This window comes from Tamandua tetradactyla, chromosome 13, assembly GCF_023851605.1.
Source record: "Tamandua tetradactyla isolate mTamTet1 chromosome 13, mTamTet1.pri, whole genome shotgun sequence".
NCBI classification, from domain to species: Eukaryota; Metazoa; Chordata; class Mammalia; order Pilosa; family Myrmecophagidae; genus Tamandua; species Tamandua tetradactyla.
In genome coordinates this window covers 53,240,421-53,253,614 of record NC_135339.1, presented here as the reverse complement: position 1 = coordinate 53,253,614, position 13,194 = coordinate 53,240,421, and the positions used below count along the sequence as shown (strand labels likewise).

General features: G+C 33.9%; 1 protein-coding gene across 2 annotated transcripts in view; it reads left to right on the top strand.

Annotated features, from left to right (window-relative positions):
- BTAF1 (B-TFIID TATA-box binding protein associated factor 1) overlaps nucleotides 1–13,194 on the top strand; it is a 145,727-nt gene that overhangs the window by 69,330 nt on the left and 63,203 nt on the right. For both annotated transcript variants that reach the window (XM_077125429.1, XM_077125430.1), the window contains 5 exons: nucleotides 3,548–3,652; nucleotides 4,697–4,846; nucleotides 5,143–5,285; nucleotides 5,669–5,843; nucleotides 7,302–7,505. In XM_077125429.1, coding sequence (XP_076981544.1) covers nucleotides 3,548–3,652; nucleotides 4,697–4,846; nucleotides 5,143–5,285; nucleotides 5,669–5,843; nucleotides 7,302–7,505 — 777 coding nt within the window. The remainder of the gene's footprint in view (nucleotides 1–3,547; nucleotides 3,653–4,696; nucleotides 4,847–5,142; nucleotides 5,286–5,668; nucleotides 5,844–7,301; nucleotides 7,506–13,194) is intronic.

Sequence of the window (13,194 nt, the reverse complement as noted above, 5' to 3'; positions counted from 1 at the left end):
CAGTAAATGGCTCAGCTCAGATTCAGATCTAATTCTGGCTTTCAGCTTTTAACTAAATTTATACCTGGAGACAAAATGTATTAAATATCTGCTGAATTGCTTTCCCACATCTGAATATAAAACCAGCTTAGGAACAAAGTGAAAAAATGAACTTCAACTCTGAAATATTATTAGTGTTCTGACTTTAGTTTCTAACTTTCCAATTCAGTAATTCCAGTGAGAAATTACTGGGGAGGCTAGACTTGCCTGTAGCTTAATGCCTCAATGTCTTATAATGAATAATGCTTCTGCTCCCCTGAAAATATCCTTTTGATTATCGTAAGTAATTTTTGTTTTGTTTTGTCTTGCTTTATAAAATCAGGAGACTTAAGGATGTTGAACTTATGCATAAAATGTATCCTGTTGTAAGGATGCAAGTGCAGGCAGGCATACCTCTAAATATCCTTAAATGGAGAGTTAATACAGTTATTTGTGAAATGTTGTTTCCATTATACTTGACTGCAGCATACTATGGTATCTGAGAAAATAAGTTGTTTAATTGCTTTGCCTTTTTTTAATGATAACGTGAACATGTGAAAGTATGACTAGTTTGACTTCCTGGATGGCATGAAATAGTAACTCTTAAGAAAACCAAACTAGTTTCATTTGGTATTGACTTATAATCAAGGTGTAACCTTTTTGCTAAACAAGTAGCTTGGCAATCAAAGTGAGGGAATTTACCACTTGTTTTCCTTTCTGTACTGTCTGTTTAGCCTATAACTGTGTTTATATGCTATGAATGTCTGTATCAGTGACTACTGAAATAACCAGTCTTGATAACCACAAACTATTGTAGCCAGAACTGAACACCAGGATCTAGAAAAATATATTCCTAGACATTGATATTCTATTTTGCCATGTTCTGACTGGGTCAACTTTACCATTCTGTGCTAATGGTATCTAAAGTCGAAGTTTTAGTCAAATCAATTCTTTTGCTCTGTATACCCTTCTCTACATATGTATAGATTAAATTTTCTTACATCCTAGATTAAGTATGCTTCAGATTCCTACTCAGCCTCATGTATATCTTTTATGCTAATGACTAAGCTTGCCCTTCAGATAAAAGTCAATGCCAAATGCATTGGTACCTGAAATTTTGGAATGACTCATAAGTGAATTGAGTGACTTATCTAAATATGGAGGGGTATTTTGTTGGTAGTGGGACAAGATAAGGTTTTGGAGCAAATTAGTGAAAAGACTCAATGTGATACATCAGTGAGTCCTAGCTTCTGTCTCATTTTCCTTCCCTGTCACCCAAGAACATTTGAAATGCTACTAGAAATTATAATGAAATAGCTGCAGGAAGGAATCAGGTATTTGTAATAATGATTATATCATATCATTGCTCTTTTCCACATGTACCTGTTTTATGAGAATGCTTGTGGGAAGATAAAAAAGGGGCATTAGCAAAAGGATACACACAAGAACTTAGTCTACCTAAGGTGCCAATTAGTATTTTCTAAATACTGCATCCCTGACCTTCTGTAGAGCTTAAAGCTGGAAACTGAAGAAACAGGAAACTAAAAAAGACAAGAAAAATAGAAGGTGCTGTTGGATCCTTGCTAGGTGGTGGGTGATGGTCAGTGGTAGGCATCCTGTTAGAAATGAAGTTTAAGCTGAAGGCTGAAGGATGAGTAGGATTTAAAAATCCCAGTTCAGAGGAAAGAACAGTGCATGTCTGGATGTAGGAGAGAGCATGGCAAGACTTCAGAGGAAGTGCAAGGAAACTGGTCTGGCTGAAGGGCAGAGTATGAAGAAGCATATATAGCTGGAAGTTTTAGATGATACTCTTGTGTCCGCTCATCATTAGCTATCCTCAGTCTGAGTTTCAGTAAGGCAGAGCATAGGAAGTCACAACAATCTGAATAAAGCAGTTAGGAGGAGACTATCCCATCCCTGACACACACTAACTGTCACTGATTTCCCTGAATAACTCCCAACCTAACCCCCACTTCTGAGCCTCATTATGAAAAGTTAGGGACTGTAAAATATATTTTAACATTAGCATAAAGGTGCTAATAGAATGTAAATGATTTAGCGCAAACAAAAATAATTTTTAAAAAATGCTTAAAATATGAATTGGCTATAGAGTTGTAGAGGTTGAGGTTATAGTTATTGTAGACTTAGTGAAGTAAACCATCTGGAGTGGAAATTTTTCTGTATTTGATTTACACTGTTAGACGAATAATAAACAGACATTAAAGCTTTCTAGACTTTGCCTATTTTGTTGCTTGATTTAGGTGGGCCATTAAATTATTGAGAAATCCCTTAGAATGGGGTTCTCAACCTGGGGTTTAATGAGATCCCTGAGCAACCTGGAACTGGAAGTAAAATATTATACCTAAGTATGTATACATGTGCATTTTTCTAAGAAAAAGTGTGTTTATAGCTTTCATAAGATTTTCAAAGAATTCCTGACCCAAAATAGATTAAGAACATTTACCTTTATTTATTTATTTATTTTTTACAATTCCACAACTTTAGTTTTTTATTTCTATCTGCTCTAAGGTACTGGAGGCTAAAAGAAATACCAGTATAATGATTCAGCACTCAAACTCATTTGTTAAACCTGATCTTCTCTGTATAACTCCACCATTACCTTTGATGTTTCTCCTACTCTTTAGGAATATTTGGACTATGTCCAGTCTGGCTTTTTCATGTTTGAAAGGGGTGTCAATAATATGAGATAGGGAGATAGAACTAGTTGATGTTCTGGAAGGGTTGGCCCCTCTGCATTTCAGGGCTTATCTGGATCAGGGACCCATCTGGAGGTTTTAGGTTTTGAAGAGTTACCCTAGTGCATAGAACCTTTGTAGAATCTTATATAATGTCCTAGGTATTCTTTAGGATTGGCAGGAATGTTTTTGGTTGGGGTTTGGCAAATTATGATAGGTAGCAATGTCTAAATGAAACACGTCTAATAGTGACCTCCATTGTAGTCCAAAAACTCTATTTGAACTTTCTCAGCCACTGACACCTTACCTACACCTCTTTCCCCACTTTTGGTCAGGATTTGCCTTAATTTTGTAGTGAGCGCAAAATAGAATTTTCTAGGTTGGATGTCATTTTATAATTCATAACGTATGTTACTGGTGAGCACATAGGGCCTAACTCTGATTACTCAGTACAGCAGTGACAATCTGATTCTTTTCCAGATTTTACTAGCAAGATAATAATTATAACATAACCAAGGAGATAGTGCTTTTTAGATCTTGGTTCCCTATGGAAGATGGAACTTAGTTGAGGCAAAATTCAATGATGTTAGTCATAATCAGATTTCTTCAACTCCACTGTCATTATATGCTGTTTAATTTCTCCAAACCATTGGAATAATAAGTATGGTACTTATTACTATAAATTGTTGTAAAAATTTATCACTAGTTGAACCTTTTTGATAAAGCCATGAAATTTTTTCATGGTTATATTTCTATTATTTTGCTTATAATATGTTGGGTTAAGCTGACATCCAAGAAATTTGTTATAGCTTTGATTCTGTTTTTGTTTTCAGAATTCTTCATCTTGGCTCATACCTATCCTACCTGATATGCTGCGACACATTTTTCAGTTTTGCGTTTTAGAAAGCAGCCAGGACATTCTGGACCTCATTCATAAGGTACATACCAAAACGGTAGCTTTGCAGATTTTTAAAAGACAGTTTTCATAATTGCTGTCCTGCTGGTCATGGGTTTTAGGAAATGATTAATCACCTAAGAGATTTGGAAAATGTGGGCTATCTATAAGAACGAGATGAGAGAATAGGCTTTTATAGAATATAATATTTAAGTCCTGATTGGTCATGCTTTTCCTACCCTATGACCTATCACACAAGTGTTATAAGTACTTTCTGATACTTTCAGTACAAAAAATAAAATGAAGGAAAGACTGCTTTTTCTCTGTTCATTTTGCTATCTATCTAGTATGCTTATTGATCCTTTGGGGTCTGTCAGTGGTATATAGAGTATGATTTTCATATTTTGATGCCTACCTTTTTAGGCAAGATGGACCATAATGTCTTGGAATCTTTTAAGAGCTATTTGCTATTGAGTAGCATTTATAGAGGAAATGTCACTGTTGTGCTTTTTAGAATCTGTTAGTTTTGAATTGTTGACCTGTGAGGTGGCTCATCAACAAACTTGCATTAACACTGGTTTTATTTCTGTGTTTTGGTCCTAGCCCATTTAATGTTTGGCAACAAGAAAAGAACTTTATTGAGTAAGATTATGAATCAAGACTTATCTGCTCTTAGTTTATATAGGATATTACCATCTCTAAATTTAGTAGAGGACATATTTATCAGGAGCTATTATATGTTGACATGTGTGTTGAATATCAGACTGCTTTGCTATTCAGTCTTATATGTAAGGATTTCAGTGGTTATTGATATTTAACAATTCAAAATTATTTTTATGGGCATTTTTCATCTTAAATGGTTTTCATGAAATATTGAGGAAGATTCTTTGTATTCCTAGTTCACTTTTTAAAGTGATAAACCCATTAAAAATTACAGATTTAAAAATAAGCCTACCTCAATATTGAAATTTAAAATTGTCAATGCTATTTCCCTCTTATTATTTTTTTAATCTCTAAAAATAAGTGTTAGGTTTTATTAGGATTTATTAGAAAAATTCCATTTTCATGTTTCCCTTTTCCTGTGTAGGTGTGGATGGAACTATTGAGCAAGGCTTCGGTACAATATGTGGTAGCAGCTGCTTGCCCGTGGATGGGTGCTTGGCTCTGCTTGATGATGCAGCCATCTCATTTACCTATTGATTTAAATATGTTGCTGGAAGTAAAAGCTAGAGCCAAGGTAAATGTAGAGTATTATAGTGTATTTGTATGTTTCGGCTTGTAATTGTCAGTATGGTAACTCTATAAGAACAGTGTATTTATTTATAAATGATTTCATTATTTTAACATAATTAAGGGAAGTTACTATTTTGTTAGGTACTTGACAAAATGCATAGTAATTTTTATCATTGAAATTTTGTGAAAAGACTGTATTTTACTGGAATTATAACAATTTATAGTATTTTTAGTCATCTATTAAATTTGAATGATTAATATTTGATAATTGGGATTTTATTTTTCCCTCTTTCCACCTAGGAAAAAACAGGTGGCAAGGTACGCCAAGGCCAAAGTCAAAGTAAAGAAGTACTTCAAGAGTATATTGCAGGTGCAGACACCATCATGGAAGACCCAGCCACCAGAGATTTTGTGGTTATGCGGGCCAGAATGATGGCAGCCAAGTAAATATACACCATGTGTTGGGTATCATAAATTCACATATTTAGCCTTCAAAGGCCATATTATCATATGATTCCTCTAATATGTGTATCAGTCCTTTCTCCATCATACTAGTTACAGAGTAAGAAAGAATTTAAAGAACAAGAAGTTAAGAACACTTTTTTGAGGTTTTATATGTTTTTATGAAGGTAGGAGTTATATGTTTCTTTGAAAAGTTAAGACTTTAGTAGGGGTAATTTTACTTCAATTAATTTTTTAGTGCAGTTTTATTGAGCTATATTCCAACATCATAAAACCATTGGAAGTATACCATCATGTAGTTTGATTATTGAAATTAATACTGCCAATTAATTCTTATAGTAACTCTCTTTTTTCTCCCTCTTAGGCTGTTAGGAGCACTTTGTTGCTGTATTTGTGATCCAGGTGTAAACATAGTAACCCAAGAAATAAAACCAGCTGAATCCCTTGGCCAGTTACTACTCTTCCATTTGAACTCCAAATCTGCCTTACAGAGGATTAGTGTTGCTTTGGTAATCTGTGAATGGGCTGCTTTACAAAAGGTAGGATTTTGCTCAAAAAGTAATGAAGATAAATTTAGTAAACCAGTTTCTATTAGCAGTTAGAATTATTTGCATTGTATTTTACAACAGAAAGGTGAAATTTTTCTCTCTAAATTTCAACGATTATAGAAAAAATATTTCAAATTATATTGAAACATTGTCTCTCTCCTATTTACCTTTAACCCTAGACCTTTTTTTTCATAGAACCCTCATTTGCAAACCTGAGACTAGTTATGCCCATACTTAATAATTGGCCTAATCCTGTGGTCTGTTAAAAAATGTCACTATTAAAAACATGTATAAATGGTGATAGTCCAGAAACTATTGTTCATTCATTCCTGTGTATCTCTCACATGCCACTAAAAACTACAAAAGAGGCTTTGAATATCAGGGGCCCATTTGTGTCAGTAGTAGCAAGGATAGAAGTTTTGGTCACAGGAAGAATAAAATGTCCACATTTAATTCAAAATCTTCATGTTTCCAAATAAGCCATTCCCTTGTAGCCCACTAACTTCTAAAATAAGATGTATAGTTTTGTATAAGACTTGCTTCTGTAAATCAAAGAAACTTCCTGCAGGCTTTGTTTATTCCATTGGCTGGAATTCTGGAAATTTAACTGTCTGCACTTGCTGTGTGCTGTGAGAGTTGCCTATTACTGCCTCTTAGCAGTATGTCAAAACTGTGTCTAAAAATAATTGAGCCATGCTCTGTTGTAACTGAGACCCCAGTTTTGCCTCTGGAAAGAAGCAAGGCTCATCTATCTGATTTTAGGCAGGACTCGGTGTGCTGGAGAGGCAGTGATGCTGTGTTTTTGTGCCTCTCAGACTCAGCAGCAAGTGTTGACAGTTCGGTTTCTGGACCCTCACAGAGCTTCTCTGGACTTACTCTGTGAAGCCCAGGCTGATCACCCAGATCTCACAGAACCCCTCATGGCTCACCACTGAGGCCATTCCCCCTCTGGTTGGGGCAGGCAGCAACCAGAGAGAGGGAGAAGGGTTAGTTAAATTTGGGGGCAGGTGAGTAGCTTTTAAATTATATATCCATTTCTGCAGTATGGCATGTGAAGCTATGGACTCAACTGTTAAATAATGAGTTTTGTTAAATAACATTTTTAGTGCATGCTAAGAGTTCTTTTCTGACTGATGTTTTTACAGTTTCGTACTTTAAAATCTGTGCTATAAATTATTTCAGAGTAAAGTGAGAATAATTGGGTAGAAAATTTAATGGACTTGTAATAGTTCCATGTGCATGTTCTATAGTCATCCATATTAAAGTTTTAGAGTAGTTTGGTGTAATACCATTTTTCTTTTTGTAACTGTTTTGTTCTGGGAGAGTACAGAAGACAGATTCAAGTTTAATGGGAATTTAGAAGTTGACAGTCTGCAACTGAAGATTTTTGCATCAATAAAATTATATTTATATGTTTTTCCTGAATATTTGTTGTCTGTTATATTTTAGGAGTGTAAAGCTGTTACCCTAGCTGTGCAGCCACGTTTACTTGATATCCTTTCAGAACATTTATATTATGATGAAATTGCCGTTCCATTCACACGAATGCAGAATGAATGTAAACAGCTTATTTCATCATTAGCTGATGCACATGTTGAAGTTGGTAGTAGAGTAAACCACAGTGTTTTCACAATAGATCAAGCTAATGACCTGGTGAGTAAAGAAGTGACTTTGCTAATTTTAGATAAATTATAAAATAAAATTAGAGATTTGTCCTGTCATCTTTACCAGAAAATCATACTAATTTGTTGAGTCTGTTTGTGGCTTGGTAGCCTTTCATTCTTATCCGTTAGAAAGGTTATTTCATTGTATTGATTCCTGAAATAAAAGAATAGCGGAGGAATATTTTTTTCCCCTCAAATTCTGACAAACTAATATACCTTAATTAGGAAAAGTTATTACATTTTTTTTTCATCATTTCTTAGTCTTAAGAGTGGCAGAGTATAGAAAACATTGCTTCAGTAATTCTTGAGTATTTCTTTCTTCTCTTCCCTATCCACAACATTTTTTTTTAAGAAGCTTGCAAATATATTGATGGGCCAAGAAATACCAAGAAAATGCAACTACAAAAAAGTCAAATGGCAGTAATATCAGACATGATACAATTAGTGGTTAAAGTCACTAAAAGCGATGAAGAATGACATGATGTGTGATAAAGAACATAATCTGTGGTAAAAAATTTGACAGTCATAAAAGTGTATGTACCAGAATCATAGTTGCTAAATATATGTTTAAAAATTTTAGAAATATAAAAAGAATTTGATAGAAATGTAGTTATGGTAAGCAACTTTCATAAAACTCTTTTAGAATTTTATGAATTATACATATTTAATAAATAAAAAGTAAGAAATTGAACCAAACAATTAATCTACTTAAGGTATAAAGTATTTATAGACTCTTACTCTCCTTAAACAACCCCCAACATTTTATAATGGAAATATACCAGACAGAAGTGGTGAAACAATTACACTAATGAATATATATATACACACACACATATAATGAATATATATCCACCAAATCAATTCTACAGGTAACATTTTACTAAATTTACTTTATGTGTATATTCATCTTTACCCCTCTATCCACCATCAATTCACCTTACTTTTTTGATACATTTCTAAGTTGCAGACATCAGTGCACTTCACTCTTGAGCAGTGCAATATGTATATTATTAACTAGAGTTCAGTATTTGTTTTTTGTTCTTTTTTGAGGTAAAATTTATATACCATGAAGTGTCCAAGTCTTCAGTGGAGCATTTGATGAGTTTTGACAGATGAATATACTCATGAAACCCATACCCTTATCAAAATATAGGACATTACCATCACCTCTTCCCAATCAATGTCTCCCTCTCCCTACCTCAGAGTAACCATTTTTTATTTTACCTCAACCATAGATTAGTTTTGCCTGTTTTAGAATTTCATATAAATGGACTCATATACTATGTGCTTTTTAGTGGAAGGATTTTTCCCAGCATATTTTTGAGATTCATCCATGTCTTTGGATTTATCAGTAATTCATACTTTTATATTGCTGAGTTTTATTCCATTGTATGAATATACCACAATTAGTTTAAGCCATTCTTCTATTAGTGGATGCTTGGATTGTTCCAAATTTGGGGCTATTATGAATAAAACTGCTATAAAGATTCTTGTTCTAATCTTTTTGTAGACATATATTTTCATTTCTCTTGAGTAAATCTTAGACTGAGGTTGCCAAGTCATAAGAAAGGTGTGTGTGTAGTATTTTTAAAGAACTGCAGACCTTTTCCCAAATTGTTTTATAATTTTGCCCTCCAACTAGCATTATAAGAGAGTTCTGGTTGTTCCACTTTATTACCAAATTTGATGTTCTCAGTCTTCTTCATTTTAGCCATTCTGGTGGTGTGTAATAGTGTCACTGTGGGTTTTTTGTTTGTTTGTTTTTTCATATGCTATATGGTGGGAGTCACATTTCAGTCGTTTTCCATGTGAGTATCCTATTATTGTAGCATCATTTTTTGTTTAATTTTTGTTTGTTTGTTTTTGGTAAGTGCATGGGCTGGGAATTGAACCCTGGTCTCCTGCATGGCAGACAAGAATTCTACCACTGAATTACCCTCTCACTCCCTGTCACTGTGGTTTTGGTTTGCATTTCTCTCATGACTCAAGATGTTGAACACGTTTATTTATGTCTTATTGGCCGTTTGTACATCTTGTTTTCTGAATTGGCTATTCAAATTCTGATTAAGGAACCTTTGCCAACCACTAAGTGGTTCAGGTTATTCGCATATGTTTTCTTGTAAAGTTTTTTAGTTTTAGTTTTTATGTTTAGGTCTTTCATCCATCTTAAATTAACTTAAAATTTTTTTTGTTGTTAAATATAACATATATACAGAGAAAAAGCAGTAATTTTGAAAGTACACTTCATCAAGTAGCTACAGAACAGATTTCAGAGTTTGCTATGAATTACCATTCCATTATTTCAGATTTTTCCTTCTAGCTGCTCCAAGGCACTGGAGGCTAGAAGAAATATTTTTTTTCTTTTTGTGAAAAATAGCATAAATACAAAAAAGCAGTAAATTTCAAAGCACAGCACAATTAGTTGTAAAACAGATTTTAGAATTTGGTATGGGTTACAATTCCACCATATTAGGTTTTTACTTCTAGCTACTCTAAGATACTGGAGATTAAAAGAAATATGAATATAATGATTCAGCATTCATATTAATTTGTTAAACCCTATCTTCTCTGTATAACTCCACCATCACCTTTGATCTTTCTCCACTCTTTAGAGGTATTTGGGCTATACCCATTCTAACTTTTTCATGTTGGAAGGGGCTGTCGATAATATGGGATAGGGGGATGGAACTATTTGATGTTCTGAAAAGGCTGGCCCCTCTGCATTTCAGGACTTATCTGGTCCAGGGACCCATCTGGAGGTTGTAGTTTTCTGGAAAGTTGCTCTAGTGCATGGAACCTTTGTAGAATCTTATATAATGCTCTAGGTGTTTTTTATGATTGGCTGGAATGATTTTGATGGGGTTTGACAAGTTATGGTAGGTAGCAATATCTAACTGAAGCTTGTGTTAAGAGTGACCTCCAGAGTAGCCTCTCAATTCTGTTTAAACAAACTCTCTCAGCCACTGAAACCATATTTGTTATACTTCTCATCTTAAATTAACTTTTGTGTACAGTGTCCAGTAAAGGTTAAATTATGTTTGTTTTCATATAGATACAAGATTTCTAGCATCACTTTTTGAAAGACTTTGCTTTATCCATTGGATTGCTTTAGCACCTTTGTCAAAACTCAGTTGACAGTGTAAGTGTGGATCTATATTTAGTCACTCTATTAAGTTCAATCTCTTTGTCTCTCCTTGTGCCAGTAACAGTGTCTTCATTACTGTAGCATTGTAAGCTTCTGAGGTCATGTAATGTTAGACAGTTCTTCCTTTTTTTGAGTTATAAGATTAGAAACTGAATGACTTGCGTTAGTCCCTGTGAAATAGCAATCTTCATTTCTTATTCCCCTTTCTAAGTGAAAAATAATATACTTGAAATTTTTTGTTTTTCTTACCTGTGATTGTTGTTATTCTTTATTTTTTCCTTCTCATTGCCCCCCTTTTTTCCTACCTGTAATTAAATCTCTCAATTTTTCTTTATGATCTGAGTTCCCTTTTTACTATTTCTGGGAACTTTTCTTTTGAAATATTTTTTTATTAGAGAAATTGTAGGTTTACAGAAAAATCATGCAGAAAATAATAATTCCCATACACACCCCCTATTATTAACACTTTGCATTTGTGTAGTACCTTTGTGTTAAAATTGATGAAAGAATATTATTATAATTGTTAATTGCAGTCTGTGGTTTACATTAGGGTTAACTGTATCTATTGTACATTCCTATGGTTTTTTTCCCATTGTTTTCGTAGTAATATATATACAACCTAAAATTTCCCCTTTTAACTATGTACAAATAATATAATTCAGCAGTATTAATTACATTCACAGTGTTATGCTACCATCACTACCATCGATTGCGAAAACTTTCCATCACCCCAAACAGAAAGTCTGTATCAATTAATCATTAGTTCTCCATTCTTTACCCTCACCCTGGCCACTAGTAACTGAATTCTACTTTTTGGCTTATTTCACTCAACGTAATGTCTTCAAGGTTCGTCCTTAATTGATACATATATCAGAGCTTCATTACTTCCTATGGCTGAATAATATTCCATTGTATATATATACCACATTTTGTTTATCCATTCATCTGCTGATAGATGCTTTGGTTGTTTACATCTTTTGGCAGTTGTGAATATTGTCACTGTGAGCATTGGTGTGCAAATATCTGAGTCCCTGCTTTCAGTTCTTTGGGGTATACACCTGGAAGTGGTATTGCCAGATCATATGGTGGTTCTGTACTTAACCTTCTGAGGAACAGGTAAACTGTTTTTCATAGTGGCTGTATCATTTTACCTTACCACTGAGATGAATAAGTGTTCCTATTTCGCCACATTCTTTACAAACATTGTTTTTTTCTATTTTTTAAATTGTAGCCATTATAGTGGGTGTTAAATGGTATCTTGTTATGATTTCAATTTGCATTTCCCTAATGGCTAATGATGTTGAACATCTTTTCATGTTCTTTTTGGCTATTTGTATATCTTCTTTTGAAGAAATGGCTATTCAAGTCGATCTTTTTTTAAATTAAGTTGTCTATTAGCTTTTCAGTTGGAGGAGTTCTTTTTGTTTTCTGGATTAAACCCTTATTGGATATGTAGTTTCCAAGTATTTCCTTCTCCAGGAACTCCCTACCCCCAACTGTCTATCCCCATCCCCAGTTTCTTAACCTTCTTCCATTTGAACCCTATAATAGGGCCGTGACAAACTGCTTTCTGTTTCTTGAACAACACCTTGCTTTCTACTCCCTAACTCACTTTGTCTACTTGCTAAGGTGTCCCTGTAATCTTTGACTTACCCATTCTTAAAAACCCAATACAAGTTTAACATTCTCTGGCAAGCCTCCGCTGTTCCCCTAAGGTTAAGCAACCTTTCCATTCTCTGTGCTCTCACTGCACCTTATACTTTTGTTATTTATAGGTTACATCATCTTAATTGTTTGCTTATATATATCTCCCACATTAGTTTCTGCATTTTTTGAGTATGTTAAGACATTTAGTCTTATTTATCTTTTAGTAAGTGCTCGATAAATATTGGTTGAATGAGCTAATTAATTAATATGGGGGTAATTGGAAAGCTTTTCCTCATTGCCTAGAATGACTGAAAATTGACAGAAGTATGGTATATTAAGTATGATTTCAAAATTTTAGTGAAACCCTGTTTCAATAAATTTTATGCAGAGCTCAAATATGTAAAAGACAAAAACACAATAAATCACACAAGGTAGAAGTGGTGTCTGGTCCTCTTCTTTTGTGATGAGAGATCAAAAAGGTACCTGCCCATGTAGAAAAAAAGGGGTGAGCCCTGGTGGCTCAGCAGGCAGAGTTCTCACCTGTTATGCAGGAGATCCGGGATTGATTCCCAGTGCCTGTCCATGTAAAAAAAAAAAAAAAAAAAGGTCAAACAGGTACAGTTCAATTTAAAGTCTTTGGTATTTTATAGTGATGAAAGAATACTTAATATGCCTGTCGTGTTTTTTATAATAAAAGGCCAGAATTATCAGTGTTGTCCATAATGGAATTGTTAGTTTGTAAATCTTAAAAATTAGATTCTCCATTATTACAAGCTTTCTGACCCACTTTGATCAGTCTGGATCTGTTTTTGTTTATGTTTTTAATTGTAAACAACAAATATATTCTTTACATACAAACAGTCTGTACATAGTGTACAATCAGTGG